Source organism: Ricinus communis, chromosome 6 (genome assembly GCF_019578655.1).
Source record: "Ricinus communis isolate WT05 ecotype wild-type chromosome 6, ASM1957865v1, whole genome shotgun sequence".
In the NCBI taxonomy this organism is placed as follows: Eukaryota; Viridiplantae; Streptophyta; class Magnoliopsida; order Malpighiales; family Euphorbiaceae; genus Ricinus; species Ricinus communis.
Genome location: NC_063261.1, coordinates 19,118,940 through 19,141,658, shown reverse-complemented (window position 1 = coordinate 19,141,658; position 22,719 = coordinate 19,118,940). Strand labels below are relative to the sequence as shown.

At 33.0% G+C, this 22,719-nt stretch overlaps 3 protein-coding genes across 4 annotated transcripts; 1 reads left to right on the top strand and 2 right to left on the bottom strand.

Moving 5' to 3' along the window:
• Nucleotides 1–1,306: 1,306 nt before the first annotated feature.
• LOC8268928 (phytosulfokines) lies at nucleotides 1,307–1,871 on the bottom strand. Its single transcript, XM_002522071.4, has 2 exons — nucleotides 1,689–1,871; nucleotides 1,307–1,544 (listed from the first exon to the last, which is right to left on the bottom strand). Exons 1-2 carry the CDS (start codon nucleotides 1,863–1,865, stop codon nucleotides 1,434–1,436), a joined length of 288 nt encoding a protein of 95 aa, XP_002522117.2. The 5' UTR covers nucleotides 1,866–1,871; the 3' UTR covers nucleotides 1,307–1,433.
• Nucleotides 1,872–10,133: 8,262 nt separating this feature from the next.
• On the bottom strand, nucleotides 10,134–17,768 carry LOC8268927 (sec1 family domain-containing protein MIP3). 2 transcript variants are annotated; one of them, XM_015721129.3, is made up of 7 exons: nucleotides 17,400–17,768; nucleotides 15,647–15,790; nucleotides 14,969–15,118; nucleotides 12,873–13,337; nucleotides 10,838–12,391; nucleotides 10,693–10,761; nucleotides 10,134–10,452 (listed from the first exon to the last, which is right to left on the bottom strand). In XM_015721129.3, exons 1-7 carry the CDS (start codon nucleotides 17,445–17,447, stop codon nucleotides 10,324–10,326), a joined length of 2,559 nt encoding a protein of 852 aa, XP_015576615.2. In that variant the 5' UTR covers nucleotides 17,448–17,768; the 3' UTR covers nucleotides 10,134–10,323. The 2 variants fall into 2 exon arrangements, with proteins under 2 accessions (XP_015576615.2, XP_048231891.1); XM_048375934.1 differs by lacking the exons at nucleotides 15,647–15,790; nucleotides 17,400–17,768 and adding an exon at nucleotides 15,202–15,541.
• Nucleotides 17,769–21,065: 3,297 nt separating this feature from the next.
• On the top strand, nucleotides 21,066–21,694 carry LOC107261485 (S-protein homolog 74-like). The gene has a single exon (XM_015721113.3). The coding sequence runs from the start codon at nucleotides 21,105–21,107 to the stop codon at nucleotides 21,570–21,572; it is 468 nt and encodes a 155-aa protein (XP_015576599.2). The 5' UTR covers nucleotides 21,066–21,104; the 3' UTR covers nucleotides 21,573–21,694.
• Nucleotides 21,695–22,719: the final 1,025 nt, after the last annotated feature.

The window sequence follows — 22,719 nt, the reverse complement described above, 5'->3', positions numbered from 1 at the left end:
GACTAATGCAGTAGAGAATCTAGAATAGTATATATATATATATATATATATATATATATATATATATATAAAATATTTTTCTAACATTTCGTTTCTTAATTTTTTAGAAAATTTCATATTCTTATGTCACGTCGCGTTTATCCATTTCTATTTCTATATAAGCTAAGAAATTAGAGTTGATAGAGGTCTAGTCATAAAAGAAATATAAATCAACATTTAATACTCTTAGTTGATTCTTTTAAATTGCTAGGCTTAATTTTTCCTCAAACCCACGGCTAGTTTAGGGTTAAAGAGCATAGACTTGGTGGAAAATTAAATAGTTTTATTCTCGTAATGAATTTGTATAAAATATTAATGCCAGTTGTTATTGTCTAAATTTAAATGGAAAAGATTAATATCGTTGAAATTAAAAATGGTCCATCGGTAAACTATTATTTGAATGTTAGTTCAAAAGAACCATCCATTTCTTGGTACTTTATAGTTCATAGATTTGAATACAATTAAACAAGGTAAAAAATGTAATGATAAAATTGCAAAGAAAGATGACAAGTCCGTCAACCTGAATAAATATTGAAACCCTTTGTACTTTAGGGGAAAATTTGTTAATCTGTTACCATCAACGAACATTTGAAATCTGAAAAATGTTTTTGCAAGTTATTACAATTGACCATTTGCAAATTCTTCCATTTAACCAGTTTTTCAGTCTTTGCAAGTTACAACAACTGACTATTTGCAGAATCTTTAGGTTTCCACATTCTCAACAAATAGGCAATTACTTTCTTGGCAATTCAGAAAAACATTTTGCTCAATTAAACCAAAATGTTTTACCACTCTATAATTTGCTTTCTAGTAGATAAGTAGGCAGAGACTAAAAATGGTTTCATTCAAAAGCTATTCCATTATAAAAGGTTTCGCCAGACTCCAATTAAGTAGCATAGGCAAGAATTTTCCTTCCAGGATATCTTAATGCAAGTAAAAGCTTTTTAACAAGCTTCCTATATACTCCTGTAAACTTGGTCAAAACAGAGATGAGAAAAAAAAAAAATAATAATTCTGGTTTTAGATAATAAAATTGAAGCCATAATCAAGAAAATCAACACATTATAGCATCTTGGTAGATGGTCAATTCCATCTTGAAATTTACGTTAAATATTACAGTTCAAATTTAACTTCAATGGCTACAGGAAGAAAATTCAGACAAGCAGCTTGCTGTCAATCTTAACCTGAAATTGCTTGAGAAAATAATATCTCAAATTTACTCAAGAAAGCCAAATAAAAATCCCCAAGAATTCATTATGACATGATGTATAATAAAATTTAGAATATATATAAGAGCCCTGAAATTAATAATGTAATGTGGCTGCTCTATTTACGTACAGGAAAGACAAAAATCAAAGAAAAAGAGAACTGATAATTTAAAAGAACAATATCATTCATGGATTGGTTTTCTGGGTATAGATATAATCAATGTGAGCTGCAAGCGTTCTCCTCATCAAGCAATCTTCCTTGCCTTCGCCCTCGCAAGTCTCGGCTTGACCATCATCCTTCAACAAAGGAACAATTTTGTATACTCATCAGCCAAAACTAGCCACCATAAATACAGGTAATAGCAATTATATGTATGTATATATATATAAATATATATATGATCTTGTAGTAAGGAAATAATGAACCCATTTATAACGTACCTCATCCCGGATTTCTGCGACGGCATTCGGGTATTTAGCGAAAGGCTCCGGCCGGACGGCTTTGGTGAGAGTGAAGGAGATGAAAAGGAAGGCTATTATGAAGAAGGTGGCGGTGACCTTGTTAGCCATATTAATGTTGTTGCAATGTATAGTTAATGTCAAGGTAGTATGAAACATGGAAGGGAAAGACTTGGTAGGAGTTGAATTTATAGACAATAGTGGAAGGGTAAGAATGGAATACTAATATTAATGTATTTTTATTATTAAGGTTTTTTTATATAATTATTATTTATATTATGATCACCAATTTTAGTGAGACTTTTTTGAAGAAAATAAATAAATAAAAAGATATGGAATAGGTTGTACGGAAGTCATGCGTCATTCATTGTTGAAAAGTAATTGAGTTCTAGAATTACGATTAAACAACTTGATTTCACATCATTTCTTTTGTTAGCTGTTAATTTTTTTTTCATATATTCTATTACATAAAATGTGATAATTAATTATTTTTTTTATCGTCACTCTGACCGTATATAATATGATTGATATTTATATTTATATAATTAAAAAAATCTCAAATTTGAATCCTTGTATCACAATTTACTAATATTGATAGGAATTTATTGCATTTATATAGTAAGTGTAATCCATTTTTATGCAGGTCATTGACTTTTAATGAATCGGAAAAAATTAAATATACATGTTTGCTTAATATGAAGTGACTATTTATATTAAATTGGGTCTTTTAATAATAAAAATTTAATGCATGAAGTAATTGAATCTTTTAATAATTAACAGATTTTAAAGTAAATCTCACACCAAAAAAAATAAAAAAATCTTCTGTATAATACAAGCTATGTGAACACTGTCTAATACATGATTTTTATTTATTTTTTTCAAATATGTTTTTGAAGGGCTTATTGATTTTTCCTTCTTGAGAATTTAAAGCTTATGTATATTGTTAGGTATTAATGTCAAAATACATATGGATTTTCTTTATTTTAATCTTTTGCCTTAGGTAAGATGATTTTGATTGCAATATTAAAAGGACATTGAGATTAAGCTTATGAAATTTGCCTTTTCTCGTTTGATAAGGCAATTACATATAAACTTCACTACTCCACAAATGGTGTATTGCTTCCAAATTTGTTTGTTGCTTTTGGGCCACTAGTAATGTAAAATGGTGTGATTCATAAGATAAGCATCACATGATCTTAAGAGAATTTGGGTGGGCAGTTAATTGAGAAACATGCTTGGAATTTAAGTGTTTTTTTCACTTAGTCAATGGGTATTTAAATGATTTTGATCACTTGCCATTAGTTTCCACGTGCAGGAAGATGGTATGTATTTCATAAACAATTTTTCTCTCATTATTAAATAAGTGATAAAAAAAATAATTATAAGAATAAGTATTGTAAAAGATTGAAATATTTACACTATAAAATACTCAATTTATCTATCACTCATAATAATATTGATAAGTTAATTGGTTTCTAATTTAAATTTATAGAAAAGGAAAAAGAAGAAATTCTTTTATTCTTTTTCTTATTCTTAATTCTCAAAAATAGTAATAAATGACAAGTATAAAAACTAAGTAAGCTTTAGAGCTCACTAAAAGCAAAATCAATGATAATAGGCATACAACAGCATCATGGGGGGTGCATCAAATAGAGGGAACAAACTTGAAATGCAGCATAATGATGAGTTTGGCATGCTCATTAAGCAATCAAAATATATGTTTTAGTGGGTCAAATGAAATGGTTCATGCTCCGTAGGTGTTACTAGAAATGATGAATGTTCTGCTGTTGAATCATAATTTAGTCAATATTCATTATCTTAATTTAATTAATTAACCATATATACTTGTATTAAATCAGAATGAAAACGAAAACCAATTAAGTAGACCATTCTTTTTGGCATTAATTAATGGGTGATGCTGGTGAGGTTGGGTGGCTTGAAAGTTGAAAGATAAAAATAAATAAATAAATAAATAAAATTATGTGTAAGCATATGATATGGGAATTGGTAATGGAAGAAGCTTCTTTCGGTAAGCTCTTTTACCTTATTTCTTTTCTGGGTTAAACAAAATAAAATAGAACAAGTAAGCTTTTATTATTAAATGAGGCAATTTGCATTGATTAAGGTCTGAGTTAGCTCGATTTCCACTTTCCTTCCTATCCTATGTATAATATCCTCACCAGAATGTTCCTCTAATTCCAACTGTTCTCCTGCATTCCACATCGCAGTTCATGCAGATAGTGGCTTATAGCAATTGCATAAGATTTTATTATCTTAATTATGATATAAACTTAACTGAGTTTGATTAATCATGATGTTGAAAAATCAAACCTTCAAGCACATAATAAACAAGCAGAAAGGGAAAAAAGAAAAAGGCTTCAGGTCTGTACATTAGAAAGCTATACAGACATGTCATCACAGGCCTGTAAGTAGAAAAAGGAGCAACCTTTCTTCCCTAAAGAAGAAAGGCCGCTTCAACCTTTTCCAAATCGGAAATGGACGTTGGAATAGATTATAGAGAGACGTTAGATGTCTTAGAACCGTTACAACATAATCATGTATATAACACAACAATTTTATACTGTAAATCTCAGAATTCTTACTTGTAAAAACTCATCATTAATCAATAACATTACCAACACATTTTCTACATGGTATCAGAGTAGGTTTAACCTGTCATCATCTACCCCCTCAACCTCAAACTCAAATTTTAGCATGTCTCACAACGATGTCACAAAAATAACTAACATTGTGCTAAAAGGCAACCAAAATTATTTTGAATGGTCAAGGTCTGTATTCATCAGTTTGAGCGGTGGAAATAAAATTAAGGTTCATCACAAGAACCAAAAACAGGCTAACACTAACCAACCCAGAGCAACCAACCAAAGAAGAAATAGAAGAAATTGAGGAATGGCACAAAATAGACCATATGGTCATGTCTCTACTCACAAACACCATGGAACCACATATTTTCAGACTGTGCATGTTACTCAAATCATCACAGGCAATTTGGAAAAAGATGAAGAGCCTATACAGCCACGAGCAAATTTTCGCTCATATTTTTATTCTAAAACAGGAACTATCACAAATCAAGCAAGGAACTCGAACCAGCACAAATTACGCAACTGAAGTTCTAACCAGATGGGAGGAGTTGCAAAACTACCTCTCACCTACCACAGACCTAGAAGAAGCCAGAAGAAGAGCATAGCAAGACTTAGTCTATACTTACCTGGGGGGATTGGACTCAAGTTATGAAGCCTTGAGATCACAAATCCTTATGTCAAACAAACTCCCAAAGATCGATGCTGTCATAGCCATCATCCAATAGGAAGAGACCAGACGCGCCACGATGAGCGCAATCTCCAGCCTCATGGAGAATCGAGCCTCTTTCTCTCGGCACTCAAACCCCAACAAGACGGTGCGCTCTAGGGGAGCGCCTGTTACTGTCGAAAGGTGCGACCACTACAGAAAGTAGGGCCACACCCACGACAGGTGCTGGCATCTCCACCCTCAACTGCGGCCAAATCATAGTCGGGTTGAACGAGGAAATAGCACGACCAACAAAGTCGGAGGCGGATGGAGAAGAGAGAAGGCAGAAAAAAGGTTTGACGGCAGTTGTCTCTCAAACCCTAAGGGTTACACAATAAATGAAGAAAGCGGGTCAAGGGGCGACATATGCAGCGGGCTGCTTGGGTCGGGTCATTTTAAAAGATCCGAGCACGAAGACTCGACCCGACTCGGTTCGTTGGCCCGATTCGAATCCGACCCGTTTTTCCCAGCAAACCTGACCTGACCCGGCAGAAAATTTACAACTTTCACAGTTAATTGCTCAGTTCTAATCGCTTGTCCATCAACAGCAATCTCATAGGTCATGTTCATATCTAACTCCAAAAATTGTTCAAACTTTTTCAAATCACAAGATTGGATTATCGATTCTGGTGCAACTGATCACATGACACGGGACTCAATGAAACTATAAAATTTTATCTCGGTTGAATCTCAACATGTAATCGTTGCAAATGGTGGTCAAGCTAAAATTTCTGATTTTGGCACCTCCACATTATTTCACAAAAATATACATGATATATTATTGTTACCTGATTCTAAATCAAACTTATTATCTATTGGAAAAATAACTCGTCATTTAAATTGTAATGCCATATTCTCACATAATTCAGTACTATTTCAGGATCGCATCACAGGGAAGATGATTGGTGAGGAATATTTTCAAAATGGGCTATACTACCTTAAGGACTCTACCAACCAATGTCTTGTGTCGACGAGCCCGCTCGATCAAGGATGCTGATGCATCGGGGGTTTGGGCATCCTTCCGATCAAATTTTAAACAAACTTTTCTCTTACAATTTGAATTCCAGTTATTGCGATATTTGCAAATTTTCTAAACATACGCGATTACCTTTTCCTTTATCTACTAGTATCTCTGAAAATATGTTTGAATTAATTCATTCTGATGTTTAGGGACCTAACCCCGTTACCTTTTATAATCATTTCAAGTATTTTATCACATTCATTGATGATTACTCACGTACTACTTTGGTTTACTTGTTAAAAGGAAAAAATGAAGTCTTTACCTATTTTCAAAAATTTTTTAACTTCATCCGAAATCAGTACGCTGCCAATATCAAAAAAAATTTGTTCCGATAATGGCACTGAATATATAAGTAAAAACTTTTCGAAACTTTTTACTAAAGATAGAATTTTACATCAAACTACCTGTATTAATACCCCTGAACAAAATGGGATTTCCGGACGAAAAAACAGGTATCTTTTTGAAGTCACCCGGACCCTACCTTTTCAAAATAACATTCCAAATATTTTTTGGTCAGATGCTCTCTTAATCGCCACGTATCTCATCAATCGATTACCTAGTATAAAATTAGAAAATCTGAGTCCTTTAGAAATCCTTAAAGGAAGGAAAATCGAACTAGATCATATTTGAGTCTTTGATTGCACTAGCTTTGTCCATATCAAACGAAATCGCAAGCTTGACAAAAGCTCGGTTAAAACTATGTTTTTAGGATACTCCTCAGAAAAAAAGAGGTACAAATGTTACGATCCTTCTACTCACAAGACTCACATCTCCCGAGATGTATCTTTTGTCGAAAATGAACCTTACTACACATGTGACCAAATTAGCACCAATGGAACCCACACTTTATTATTTCCGCATAACCTTTCCTTTTTTGACAGTCAAACACAGGACACTCATCCAGAGGGGGAGCCCAATCGAGTCTCCGAGGTAATTCCTTCAGGGGGAGATAATAGAGAAACTGAATCACAAGAAGAATTTGCCTTATGAAAATTCACTCGATCAACCAGGCCTCCTGTCAGGTTAAGGGACTATGTGTCCCATGAGGTATCATATCCAATCCAACATTTCATTAATTATGAGTGAATATCAAGAAAGTATAAAGCCTATCTAAGAAGTCTCACAACTCACACAGAACCCACATCCTTCTATGAAGCTAACACCAATCCTAATTGGTGTAAAGCCATGAAGGAAGAGCTTCAGGCTTTAGAAAGAAATGACACTTGGCATATTATCTCCCTGCCACCTAATAAAAAACTCGTCGGATGTAAATGGATGTACAAAATAAAATATAAGTGTGATGGAACAATTGAGAGATATAAAGCTAGGTTGGTAACAAAAGGGTTCACCCAAACCTATAGGGTGGACTACCAGGAAACTTTTGCACCAGTAGCTAAAATGAGTACTGTTCATATTTTATTATTTGTTGCTACTAACTCAGGATGGAGTCTATTCCAAATGGATGTTAAAAACGCATTCCTCCAAGGGTTCCTAGAAGAAGAAGTCTATATGACCCTTCCTCCAGGCCATAAGTCTACATCCGATTATTCCCTGGTATGTAAGCTAAAAAAGGCAATCTATGGATTGAAACAATCTCCAAGAGCATGGTATGCTAAGCTAAGCCATTTTCTTTTAAATATCAATTTCAACAAATGTGCCTCAGACTCTTCTATGTTTATAAAACACACTCACACATGCACTATCATTATTCTTGTATACGTAGATGACATTATCATAACCAGTAATAATAATGAGGAGATTGAAGAAGTTAAACAAAAATTAAAAAAAGAATTTGATATCGAGGACCTAGGTCAACTATCATACTTCCTTGGGATAGAAATAGCCAAATCTCATAAAGGCCTGTTTCTATCTCAAAGAAAGTACGTACTTGACCTATTGAAAGAAACTAGAGCCAAACCTTTAAATACCCCAATGGAAACCAATGTCAAACTTAATTTGGAAGACGGTGATCCACTAGATAACATAGGACATTATCAGCATCTAGTAAGAAAATTAATATATCTAACTGTCACTAGACCTTATATCACTTACGCAGTAAGTATGGTAAGTCAGTTTATGCATGCTCCTCGTACCAGCCACTTGGATGCTATTAATAGAATTCTTAGATATCTCAAGGGCACTCCAGATCAAGGTATTTGGATGAAAAATAATAATGCTAATACTATAGTTGGTTTTTCTGATGCAGATTGGGCAGGAAGCTATGACAAAAAGTCAACTACAGGACTCTGCACCTTTGTAGGAGGAAACTTAGTAATATGAAAAAGCAAGAAATAAAATGTAATTGCAAGATCAAGCGCAAAAGCTGAATATCGAGCCATGGCATTTATAGCTAGTGAACTCATTTGGATCAAACAAGTACTTATTGACATGAAAGTAGAATACAAAAGACCTATGAAAATGTATTAAAATAACCAAACTGCCAGGCACATCACATCAAACCTTATTTTCCACGAACGAACTAAACACATTGAAGTCGACTATCACTTTATTAGATAAAAAGTACAATCTTGAGAAATTGAGACCCCGTTTGTCAGAAGTCACGAACAACTGGCTGATATATTCACAAAAGCTCTTGACAAAGTAAATCATCAAATCATCCTTAGCAAGATGAGTTCTATCAATCTATTCGAACCCACTTTAAGGGGGAGTGTTGAAGAATCAAACCTTGAAGTACAGAATAAACAAGCAGAAAGAGAAAAAAGGAGAAGACCTCAGGTTTGTAAGCAGAAAAAGGAGCAACTTTTCTTCCCTACGGAAGAAAGGTCGTTTCAAGAAAGAAGAATGTACATATGAGATGATAAGATTCTCTTCTAATTTAACTAAAATTTTGAGTTCGAACTTTGGATATGCAGTTGCATTAAAATTCTTGAGAAACTGTTTTGACACTCGTAAGGATTTTAATTCTTGAGGAAATGTTTTGACACCCGTAAGAATTTTACTTGTGCGGATTAAACCTTTTAACCCTCCTTAATCTATAAGAAAGTTTGTACTATAAAATTTAAATTTAAAATTTTTGCCTTCACCATCAAACTAAATTGAATCTTAAAACCTAATTTTAAATCTAATCAATGTATAACTTAAAGTCTATACTATAAGCGTCACTTTAGCAATTATCAGAATTATGATAGTATATCGCAATTTACTAAATATCAAATATAACAAATATATGTCCCTCTATCTATCTCATATGAAAAGAAAAAGAACGAAAAAATGAAAGAAAAGAAAACATGGATCCTATGATGTTTCTCATCGAACCCTATAGAAAATAAAATAAAAATAATAAATTAATGAATATGAGAACTAGTATTTCTCTACAAGCATATACGCCATTTCTTTCATTGCCCCAGTAGATTAAGCCTTGGAGTTGTAACAGCAAGGGGCATAAGTTGCTGATGGAAGCTATAACCAGAAGTGCCTTTATCAAAATGTTAAAAAGTGGTGCAAACTTTATTTGATGATATCCAACAATCATCCCTGATGAATTAGTCAAATGGGACGATGCAATAGCACCTCTAATTCGATTAAAATCTGACAATAGCAATAAGATAATAATAGTTTATTAAAGTAAAAATAGTTAAATTCTTATAAATTGAAATTTTTTAACGGTGATATATTTTTTTTATTATAATTTATAACTATATACTTCTTTTATCTAAAAAAAACACATACTAAAAATCACACACATTAATCTTTTATAATTATCCCAAAATAAAATGTCAAAACCCATTTTCACATTGAAAAAATTTATGGGCAGCGAAGTGTTTGGCCAAATCATATCACATCAAATGGACTAATTGGCTTAAGGGTATATTTACTCCGTTTATATTATCAATATATTCTTTTACTACTGTATTTTTTTTTTCTTCTTAAAATGCAATTGGTTGTCTACTAATTATCTCTTACTTTTCGTCAAGTCGCTTGCACAAACCTAATTAACTAATTAGGCTAAGACATGCTGAAAGCTAACCAATGCAATCTGTAATAGATATATATCCTGTTAAAGTTTGTATTGATACCTGCAACAATTCAAGTGTCTATGGTTAAGAAAGCAGTCTCGAGGTTATAAGACAAAAAAGGGTCAAAGACAAAACTGAACCTTTCATTTGGCTTGCTCCCATGTTTGATGTTGTATACAAAGGCACAATTTGAAACAACAGACTCTTTACATGAACCAAATGGTGTGTTAGCCAATGCAATTTTTTTTTCTTGGCCTAATTTCCTATGTACTCTTCATCTTCAAGATGTCTGAAAATAATTTCTACGTAATCATAAGTAACTAGATTGCCCCATCAGCAAATCAAGCATGTCATCAGGGGTTAGAAGTGTTGTTCCACCAATGATCAATTCTATATCAGGCCTTCCACTTTCAGATATTGCTTCCCAGGCTTCACGTACCTATGGACAGATGAAAAACAGTTGGTAAATGAAAACAACAGTTTTGCCAAAATAATCCAATAAATTTACACAGAAGATCTTCGATGTAAAACATGTAACTAGCAAATAATTTGCAAAGGCAAAATGTAAGAGCAAAGATTCAAACACTAATCTCAAGGATTTTGATATAGGAAAATAACAGGAAAAAGAACAAATGTTGACACAACAAATATTTGCAGAGAAAGCTCAGGAACTCCATACCTCAGTGCCATTGATGCCCCCAATAACAAAAATCATTATGACATTTTGGTCTGCAAGACTTGGTTTTGCCTGCAGAACAAAAATCAATGTCAGAATTTAATTTCAAGGCAGCATGATCTTAGAAATTTATGATAATGTAACTTGCCTGTCCAAGACCAAACCTTCCAAAACCACTCTTAAAAAGTCTCCCTACTGCAGAGGAATGGTACTCTAATCCAGGCACATCACTTTTGCCCAATACTCTTCTCAGAATCTTGTAGAGTAATCCCTTATTGGAGTCGAGATCACCACTTAAGTTGCTTTCCAAATAAGATGTTCCTTCTCTCAGGGGTTTATTCCTTACTTTCAGTGTAGATAACTTGTGAAATAATTTGAAAAGGTTATCCACCTTATCACGCAACTCTAACTTCAGCTGCATGTCATTGTATTGATGTTCCTTTTTATTCTTATCATCATCATCTTCTTCTTCTTCATCACCCCATTTACCCCACTGGTCATCATCAAAATCATTAATTTCTAGATTATCTGGTGATGTACCTGCAGTTTCTTCCAATTTTTTTCTATTGAAATTGGCCTCAAGCTCCTCTGTTAGACCATGGAGAAACTTCAGTCTTGATACTGATGCATTTTCAAGGATTGCATCTACAACAGCTTCTTTTAGAAAATGCTCCTCTTCCCAAGAAAAAGGACCGCCAGAGCCAGATGTTGGGAAATGCTCACCAGCCAATATATATCCAGCAACCATAAGAAATAGCGCGTCCTGAAAAGAGAGTAATGCTTGTTGGGTTTTGTTGTTCTGTCCATTTGATGCCACCAAAGTACTCTTATTGATAAGGTCGCCAATTTGAGCAGCAAGACTCTGGCTCGTGTCTCCAGCACTTGCACTCAATATTTTCTCAGCACTAATAAATGCATCCCATCTGGCAGAATGTGATTCATCAAGGGCAACTAGGACAGCTGTTGTTAACTGAATGATTCCTTTATTCCTGATTAATGATGATTGACTTTTAGTTAATGCCTCAATCATGGCTTTCAGTTCTGATTTAGTAGCAAAACCAGGGCGGGTTCTGAAATTTACATCAATGTTTTCCCGGCGTAGAGTTTCTTGAAGCCACTTCCTTACTAGCACTGTCCCATCTTTTGTTCTTCTATCAAATAAAGCTTCCATGTATGGCGTTCCCCGAAAAGTCTCAGCTGAAACCAAGGATCCATTAAGTAGCTGAATCTCAGGGAGAATAGACTTCTCGTTGTGAACTTTATTGCAGATATTAACCAAGTCTAAAATTGGGGGCAGAGAATTATTGCTATCCCATCCACTTAGGAAAGTCACAATGCTTTCTAAAAGCTGAGAACTATTTATCTCAGAAGCTTTTTCTCGCAATATGTTGGCAAGTGGTATCTGAACATCAAGAGTAGCACGTTGTACATTAGAAGAACCTAGTTTGAGATGACTTTGCGAGCCTTTCATGTGGGAATAAGATGTTGTTCTTTCTCGCCGAGGCAAAGATGAAAATATGCGGTCAATCAGCGAATCCCCATGACAGCAGGGAGTTAGGAGATCAAGTGTGCGGTCAATAAGTAAAAGCCCAGCAGAACGTTTACGTCGACCTACATCATAAAGACTTGACATGTCTGTCATAATCTTTCCAACAGTTTTTGATAAATCGCCAAGGGAAAATATTTCCATTTTCAGATCCATCTACAAATTTTACAAATTAAAAGCATCATCACTGCACTTTACGAAACAAAAGAACAAGCATATGAAGAACATAATACAATCTCTACTAGCTGACTACTTTTCTGAACCACTTTATATATCCCCTGGTAGAAAACAGGACTCAGCTGATAGAGAAAAGCATGTCTAACAGAGCTTCTAATGATGGGAAATGTTTTACTTCTCTTATTCATTTATTCCCATCATCTAAAGCTTGTTCAGTTACTTCAGTTCTCAAAGAATCATGCTGTTAGATGTAAAAAGACTCCAATTGCACTTCGGATTTAATTTTTTCTTTTTATCTCATCTTTCACAGGATCCAACTTTTTTAATGTTGTGGTGATATAAGAACATGTTCCATTTATTTTTGCTAAAGGTATTCTCACAAACAACAGAAAGAAATAAACACAAGTACACAAAATCAGCATGCAGGTTAAGGATAAAAGCCATGAATATAACTTACTACCTTTGCAGCAAGATGGTAAAGAAAATGTGCAGTTAAAAGTGCCCCAGCAGGAACATCATCTCCATCAGGAGCAACTCCAGAACTTATGGGAGGCAACCCAGGGCTAAGTGAATCCTCATGTTCAGTAGATAAGCATGCTTCAGCAACTGAACCCTCAGAAGGCAAGACAAAGACTCTAGGGGATAAAGGACAAAAGATCATTGGGAAGTGATACACTGAAACAACCAGCTTTGTCCCTGCATCTTCCACAGAACCATCAGCTCCATAAAAGATCTTTCCGCTTGAAGAAGCTCCAAGATGGAAATCTTGGAAGGTTTTACTTTCTGAAATGTCACTATCTTTTAAAAATCCAGATTTTGTACCACGTTTCTTAACAAGCTCCTCATAATCTTGAAGAAGCAAGGATTCATATTCACGAAATGCATCAGGTCCCAGAGGCGAATCAGGATATGCCGAGTGAGCTACCTATACTTAGCAAATAAACTTATAAGAACCAATCACAATATGCAAGATATTAACAATTAAAAGGAACAGAAGTACCTACATGACCTCTCAAATCTTGTTCTAGTGGTGACAATTATATTTGAAATTTGAAAGTTTTGGTTGCTGCAAAAGATTTCAAGTCTCATAGGTGACTTGGACATTTCTGCTCAATAATGATTAACATCTATAATTGCACTCATCAAAGTCAAGCCCCTTATAAAGAAAGGCAGAACAAGCATGGACCAGTAGCCCAAAATATTTCTACTAGCTTTTTCTTAAGATCTATTTTATCAACTTTTAGATCTCAACTGATTATTTCCTGTTCATAAACTACTCCTCTGTGCAAAGCATCATATTCGGACTTTAGAATTCAGCCTATTAATGCATTGAATCAGGTCTGTTATATAGTGGAAGATAAGATGTGAAGCCACACTTACCACTAGAGAAAACAGCATCTTTCTTCTTTTACACAAGACTAGTGAGAATGGGATGCCAATATTTTAACTCAAATATACAAGTAAATATCAAACATAGATTGTAAATCTAAAGTAGGATTTATCGTGGTACAGCATTTAACAAAAGGAAAATGAAAACTGACTTATGGCAACATCTTTAATTATTCCTAGTGTTATTGCTGTTATTACTACTGCTATGATTTTGCCAGATTAAATAGTAAGATATGGCAGCGTATAATTTATGTGGTACTGATACAGATGCATGGAAGAAATGGGAAAGACCATATTCACAAAGCTCAACCCCAAGTAAATGGTCTGGCTGAATGACCCACTCTTGCCAATCTAACCCTGCCTAGATTTAATCCACAACATGGTAATGATATTATTCTCACTCGCTCTGTCCATTTCACCATTTGTCTCCTTTTTTCCATTTCCATCCATTGAATTTGCATCAAATCCAACTTTATTCAACATGTTTCTGACAGATGTTGCTGCAGAAGGCTAAACCATCTAAAGAATTCCCCTCAGCTTATCCTTGATGGCATCAACAATTCTTACAAATGAAATCAATTTTATTATCTTGTTTCTACATATGCGACAGCCCCTTTATCATCTTCAGTCTTTAGGAAATTAAAAGATATAATTAAGCGAAATCTCTAATCCTGAATAACTAATCAATTAAAGGATTTCATCCATCCTTAGGGCATTCAAATTGATGCATCTATTGCAACCACAAGGAACAGGGAAACAACCAAATGGAAGGTGGGGAGGGATTTTCACAAGTGAGAGCAGAAAAATGACAATCATCTTCATCAGTTCATCCTCATAAGGCACCATCTTGGCATCTTTCCAAGAAAAAGAAAAGATACATAAAGTAGTTTTCAGTCAACTACTTTTCATTGGAATGAAAAGTTAAAACCAGAATTTGATTAGTACCTATTTATTACATCATCTGCAGACATATAAAATTGAAATAATATTGTGGGCAGTAAATTTCAAATAAAATGTAACAAGAAGAATGAGACAAACACGCAAAAAAATAGGCCAGCAAATGGCATATGGTGAAGAAAACTGAGAAGAAAAACAAGAAAAGAAGAACTAGGATGCTCAGATGGAATTCAGTCCAGAAACATAAGAGATACAATTCCAAAGAAGTACCTCTGAGATAGAAGTGCACACTGTAAGATGCTCAACACCTTGATGTGTGCCCAGGCAACGTAAAATATATCGGTGTGCATCACTGAGTAGGCGGGATGTGATAACAACAATTTTTGTTGCAGGATCAAAATTTGCATTCCAATTAGCTACCTGTATGAAGAAAGAAAATAGATTATTAAAACCTCTTAAGATTCAAATTGAAGTAATTTGAATGAAATTATTCAAGTTTATACTTCATAAACATGAAAACAACACGGGTTCTTCGACACCATAACAGCCAATGAAGTTGCAAGGCTTTTGGATGCTGTTTTACTTGCTTCCTTTATTCATTTGATTCTGCTTATGTTCTACATTTGGTATTGCACGACTTATTGCTCAGCATGCTACAAAGTTTTCCAATTTATGCATGATCTGTTGATCACTAGGACTACTGTATGGAACCAATAAGAATAGCAATTCATAATGTTAATATCAAATAATCAATCACAGCATTAATTCTATATTAAAGCATTTTCATTATGTATAAAACATTGTTTGGCAGTAGCACATCAACAATGCAAAAGACTGTATGGTTAAATAACAAAATTTCTTCAACCCAGATCTTTCACTTTCCAAGTCTACATAATAGGAGTTTAGGGAAAACTATACACACAATAGGTGGTTTTTTCAAATTCTCACCGCATCAAGAGAACACATGTTCTCTAGGCTACAAACAGCTCGCGCACCAAGTTCCAGTAGTGTAGGAAAAATTCCAGCAAATTGGAAACTTTCTGTACATCCAGAATCTAGGTAAAGAAGAGCACCTTCGATATGCTCTGATATCTACAAAGTAAACAAGGAGGTGAAAGTAAGTTAATCTATAAAAAGGTGAAGGAAAAAAGGCAAATGGAAAAACAGAAGATCACAATTCGTAAGAAGTTACAAAGATTCCAAAGCAAGGGATGACCCCAAATGACGAAACAAGCATGTAACAGACATATATGCGAACAAATTCAACAGAATAAAGTCAGAACAAGAAAAAGCAAAACTAAGTAGACTCAGCTCTTAAAAGATCAGTTATGTAAAAATGCCATAAAAACAATAATCTAGTTTTAAGAAAAAAAAAATTAATGATCCTGAAGAAAGAAAAATTAAACTCCACGAGTATGGAGAGCACATTTCTCAGAGTAACAATAATTCAAACTCAAAACAATAAACAGCAAAGTCTGCCATAACTGCTTTTCCATTTGAAATTAAATCAATATTAACATCTGCATAAAGTTAAAGATAGCAGGAGAACCCCTCCTATGATAATGATATGCTAATGAATATCTCATGGAAAAATAGATGCAGTTTATAAATGAGCAAGGGTGTGGAAAAACTCTAATAAGCAACTAGCTTAGCAAATCAGCATGCTACACATAAGCAATTGAAAATGCTATCAGAATGAAAATGACAAATACAGGTCAGTTGACACCTAAAAGAAGATGATTACTCTTATGGAACTCAAACCTCAAATCTCATTGCCAATTTAGTTGGCTCAGCTATAAAAATATTTTTTACTCCATTCTACTCAGTATATGGCTACACTCTCTAAGAGGTTTGAAGATCTTAAAGCCTTCTTAACCACTCCACCCTTATGCCATCCTCAAGTCTTCTCAAATTCTAATCAATCAACTCAACTGTGCTCAATTTTTCCTACCCGTACCATCTGTTATTCTATGTTAGATATGCGTGAGCTATCTCAATCACCCATCCTTCAATTCATCTACAAGAGACACCACTTCCACCTTCCTACATATGAAATACTTCCTAATCTAGTCCTCTTTTATGTTTCCGTAGGTTCATTTCAGCATGCTAAGCTCATTTTATGGACAACAATCATTTCATATTTTATAGACAGTGAAGTTGCAATCTCGTTTAACTTCTCCTTCAACCTTGCAGAGATGTTATGACCACAAAGAAACACCTTCCACACTTTTCCCGCATCTAATCCTAAAATCATTTTAATTCTCGCCAATTGTCAGCGTGATGTAGAACGTAGGTACCAAAGGCGGTAACTTTCCACGACTTCAGCTACCTCTAGATTAACTCTAATGCACTCACTTATACTTACATTACTATAGCTATATTCTTTGGGTTTTACTTTCCCTGAAAGTTGGTCCTCCATTACCCCAACTTCAAATTAGCCCAAAATAAAGTTTCATCCAGGTTGCATCAGAAAAAAACACTGAATCTTTATACAATATTGACAGTTTTCTATCGAACCCATTTAATATATTTTCACATTTTCATTGAGACCCACAAGCCTATGTAACCAAATGATGGCAAAAAAATTAACAAAAAGATAATCACAATTAAACTCTAAAAGGAAACCAGAGCAACAATGATAATAATAATAATAATAATAATAATAATAATAATAATAATAGTTCCATGGAGTTAAACTTACTTGATTAATGGAATCAACGCATGCTTTTGTGACATCGATCACAGCCATTTTGGAGCCCACAAAATGATTTAGTTCACAGATCAAAACTGTAGAAACCGATATCAGAAGTCTAAGGATTGAAATGAGAAAAAAAAAAACAAAAAACAAAATAAGAATTAGAATTTCTATCTGTAATTATTAATTTTATTCATCAGATATGAACTAAATTGAAGCCTTAGAAACGGGAATGGAAGATAAAAACGGTCTGGAGATTGCAGTTAAACGGCACCGTTTAGTTTGAATGTATGTATTATATTTTTTAGCGAAAAAAAAGCATATTTGGGCCCTAGACTTTATACGTTTTCGGTTTTAGCCCCTAAGGTTAAAAACGATATATTTATGCCCTCCAAATTTGTAATACCATGTAGTTCTGCACTAAATTAACAAAGTTTATGTGTGTTTGGAACTTGTTTCTCAAGTCGCATGAATCATATTTTGGACAATAAAATACGAATTTCAATATATAAATAATAGAAAAGAAAACCCCTCACATCCTTCTCTATTTTTCTTGCTCTTTTTTATTAAAAAATCTCTTTCCAAAATAAAGAAAAAACAATGAAAGATAAAAATTAACAAAGATGAAGTGGTAATTGAATTTATTAAAATGTGAAATAAATGTTAGTATTGGTATTAGTGAGTGGAATATAAAAATTGGGAGTTACATAAGATTGCTTATATCTTCTTTACTCATTATTTCCTTTTCATTTTCCTTTTTTCCTTTTCTTCTTCTTCATTAGTGAGTTCAAAATAAACAATTTTCCAATTTTATAAAACTTATAAAGACGGCCCCAAAACAATTTCTACTTACAATCTTTCTTCTCCAAAACAAAATTTGTACCCTTTTCCAAATTAAGATATACTCCTGACTTTAAAACTCAAACCTCTATGTTGTATTTTTTTCTATTTTTATTTTCTGTTATTATTGTTTTACAAATAATAAAAAATTATTTTTTAAATAATAGTACTTAACAACATTAAGTTAAAAATATTTATTAGGATATTAAGATAGAGTGTCCGTGACACCAAATCGTTATGTAAAAGGGTCAATTTTATTTTTTTAAACATGAGTATTAGTTACAAAAAAAAAATTAAAATTCAGAGGCCCAATTATGTGTTTTGCATACTTAATCTATAAACTTTTATTTTGACTAATTTTAGGATTTTGTTAGAGTATTATCAGAGTGCTCCACTAATTATAAAAAGCCTATTTTTTATAAATAATTAAAAATTGGTGTTATTTTAGATAATCTTTTAGCTTTATATGTTTTTATACTAGTTTAGACTCTCGGTAAATTTATATATAACTCTTAATTATTTATATAAATCAAGATTATATAATTGAGTTTCATAGTTGTTAAGTATCATCAATTAATTTTAAAAATAGATAAGAAAATGTAATAAATAAAAATAATATAATTATATAAAGGAGTCTTTTTATTAGAAATAATTTATTTTTAATGTAAGATCCATAGTAGTTCGCTTAAAAATTCTTTCATCTCCTTCTAATACTAACGATTAACATATATTAATCATATCTCTTGTTTAAAAAAATAATAAAAATCAGGTTACCTAAACGGTAGGGTTCTTTTTTTATACATTTGGCAGAGTAAAATGATAAGTGGTGATCTCCATTAACATGTTGGTACCATCATCTAATAAAAGGCAACATATAAGCATCGAATCTGAAAAGGCACTGCAAATGTTAATTTCCCCTTGTAACTCTCTACAAATGGCAAACTTGCTTCTACAAATGGCTGTGTGCACCAACTCTTTTGACTAAACTATATTAATGTTTTAGGAGAGTATCTACTTAACTTTGAAAGGAAAAAAGAAAAGAAAAGGAAACGTAATTCAAGTCTAAAACAATAATGTTTACCAATATCAACATAGCTTGCTTGCTTACTTTGGCACCTCTCTTTGCATCAATGCTCTCCTCAGCCTCGGACCAAAATCGGTCCCCGACAATCAATCAGGGAATGATCGGACCAGTATTTTCATTTACGAGAACTGAAAATATTTCCAATTCCAGCCTTCCGGTTCACCATCCATCGAAATTGAAAAATCAATCGACAACGGCAAAAGGACAAGTAACATTTGGTGTGCATATCATCAATGGATTGAGAACAAGGGTCTTGCTTAGTCACTGCAAGTCTGAAGATGATGATGATGATCTTGGCATCAATAAAATTTCTATTGGGAATGAATTTTCTTGGGAGTTCACCGTCTCTGGAGCAACTGTTTATTGGTGCTATTTGGCTCCAGACAGTAACTCTCATGTTAATATCAGGGTGTTTTGGAATAATCGTCACTTTTATCAAAACTGTGACAAGTATGATTGTTCCTGGATAGCTAAAGACAATGGCGTTTTCTTCAGGAATGATCGTCAGGATATTGAGGAGTTTGTTGCAGCTTGGAAACCAGGAAGATTGAACAAGGGATATTAAAATACTAGTATAATGTATTTTAGATATTTTATTATTGCAAAATAAGCAATTGTTATATTGCATTATTAAGCTTACCCATCAGTTGTTTTATGCTAAAACCTTTCAGTTTTAGCATTACCTTTAAAATACGAAAAATGGAAGCTCATAACATTTTTATTTAAGAAATAAATTGAAATTTAAAAATATTAATTTAGAAGACACCTAAAATTGAAAATTCAGAACTGCAAATGGAATTTTCATACTGGAGGCTTCTAGTTCTGATCAACAAATGAGCAGCGAATGTTTTGTTGCTTCTAGTTGGACTTCTGATTTTTAGGAGTATTTTTGTCATAATCCAACATGTGCTAGATTTGCACCATTGCCTTCTGATCCAAATGCAATGACCATTTGAGCAAATTGTACTAAATTTTTTATTGTTTTAGCTTCATGTACTAATTAAACTTTGGAAATAGGGGATATGGTTTATAATCTTTTAATACCAAGGATTCTGTATTTTATTATTTTTCAAGAGTTAAACCGTTAATAATTTATATTTAAATTTATTAACCTTATTAATAGTTTTAGTTATTAAAATTCAAACAAAGTCTGATAACTGTAAAATCGATCTTATCAGAAAGATGGTGGAGTGTAGAATTCTCAAATCTTGTTAAATCATTCAAAATTCGTTGAAATTTATTAGAATCATTGACGAATTTTGAGACTATTTTTCTCTTCGATTTTTCTCCCTAAACTCTATAAAAATTAAAGTAATTAGATTTGAATGAAAGCTATGCTAGTAAGGAATGAAATGGTGGTGGAATCACAAGCAATTGACATCGAATAAATAAACTATAACCATTAAGTAAATTTAGACTTAAATTATTAATAATTAACTCTCAAAATATTAAAAATTCAATAAGAAAAAATCATAAAACCCTTTGTGTTAAAAATAGCATCTGAAAATGTATACTTGTATACATTTGGCAAATTGAATTGACAAATTTATGATTCTCCATTAACATGTTGATACATCATATTCCAAGTTGCAACAAACATGATCAGCTTCAATCTGAAATGTGATGCATTTGGCAAAATGAAGTACAAATGGTGATTTTTCCAATACACAAATGGCAATAGATTATAAAGTAGACAAGTCTTTGAGCAACAATATAAATATGTTATAAAAGAAAACACACTCAAAACACAAGAGAAGAAACAAGAAACAAAAATCGACTGAAAAAGAATGAGGAATACCCATATCAACTTAGCTTATTATTGCTTGTTTATTTTGGCAGCACTACTGGCTCCATTTCCCTCTTCAGCCTCTGATCAAAATCAATCCAGAATTGCAAAATTAGGAGAACAAAAATGTAGTGTGCATGTTACCAATGGATTGGGCACAAGGAACTTGCTTGCTCATTGCAAGTCCAAAGATGATGATCTTGGCATCAGATATGTTTCTGTTGGGTCTGAATTTTCATGGGGATTCAAAATGAATTTCATTGGAACAACTCTGTACTGGTGCTATTTGGCCCCAGACACCAATTCTCATGTTAGTATGAAAGTATTCTGGAATAACCGAAATTTTACTTCAAAGTGTGACAATTTCAATTGTTATTGGGTGGCTAAAGATGATGGGGTCTATTTAAGGAATTTCCCAAGAAATATTAAAGAGTTTTATGCAGCTTGGCAACCAGGAAGATTGAATTAGGGAGATTTTTTTTTTTTTTTTGTTTTGTTTTGAATAATGTCTTATAGATATTTGATGATTGCAACATTAAGTAATTGTCATATCTAATCTAGTCAATAATAAAGTCTTTCCTTTATTACCAAGTTTTCTTTTTTCAGACAATTAAGTGACCAATATCTAATAACTCAATGCTTAATCTAGCTAAAAGGTAAAAATTAGCCCTTGACTTTTGCCCTAAAGTACAATTAGCTATCTCAATTAAATTCTAAATTTTTTTAAAACAGCTAAGTTAAATCCAAAATCAGCCATAAACTTGCAACTCAGTAATCCAAGAATTGTTGAAGCACATAGATAAGTACTCAAGACGAGTGACTCTCCAACAACTTAAAAGAAATTGACAATGCGTGCTAACTCTCCGACTAATAATGTGAAAGAATGAGAGAAGACATCAATTTTACGGCTTTGATTCTAATGATTAAGAAGGCATTTAAGGGAAGCGAGACAACTATTGATAGCTAAATTGAACGAATCTAGAAAAGATAGGTTATCGGCTCTATTAAGAAGGTGACTATGTTAATATCCATTGCGGCAGAGAACACCAAAATAGATGTTCTTATATATTTTACATTAGTATTTAGTACAATAATAACAACTTTAATTCTCGGTCCGATCTAAAATGGGGTTAAATTTTAATATAATTAGACCGATTTAAATGCATAGAGTTTACCCATGAAACAAAATAAATATAAGGTAGTTAATCGTATTTTGAGCTAAAGGTTGAAAGCTTATGTATACTTTTTACCCTTGTATACCTGACTAGTTGACTTCAAACTAGAATTAGGTAACTGAAAAAGACAGATTTAACAAAATTCAATCCAGGCCCTAGAGATTTGATCTTAAACTTTTAAGGCTCTAATTAAAGAAACTTCTTGTCATAGATATGCTTTGATTCCAAATATCTGAAAATGATCCCCTCCAAAAGTGACTCTCCTTTAAGGACATGCAATATAGTCAAGTACAATGCTGATATAATAATACAATTATTTTATAAATTAAAATATAATCTCAAGTCGCGTCGGATGTGAACAGACACTCCACTCTTCTAGAAGTGTTAATTCTCTTTTATTGTATTATTTTTGTTAACTAGATCATAGAAAAATTCAAATTC

Coding starts and splice junctions, on each gene's coding strand:
- LOC107261485 (XM_015721113.3), top strand. CDS start 21,105: ATGAGGAATACCCATATCAACTTAGCTTATTATTGCTTGTTTATTTTG.
- LOC8268928 (XM_002522071.4), bottom strand. CDS start 1,865: ATGTTTCATACTACCTTGACATTAACTATACATTGCAACAACATTAAT. Junction 1,545..1,688: donor TCGCAGAAATCCGGGATGAG/GTACGTTATAAA, acceptor CCTTTGTTGAAG/GATGATGGTCAAGCCGAGAC.
- LOC8268927 (XM_015721129.3), bottom strand. CDS start 17,447: ATGGCTGTGATCGATGTCACAAAAGCATGCGTTGATTCCATTAATCAA. Junction 12,392..12,872: donor TTTACCATCTTGCTGCAAAG/GTAGTAAGTTAT, acceptor TAAAATTTGTAG/ATGGATCTGAAAATGGAAAT. Junction 10,762..10,837: donor GAAGGTTTGGTCTTGGACAG/GCAAGTTACATT, acceptor TTTGTTCTGCAG/GCAAAACCAAGTCTTGCAGA.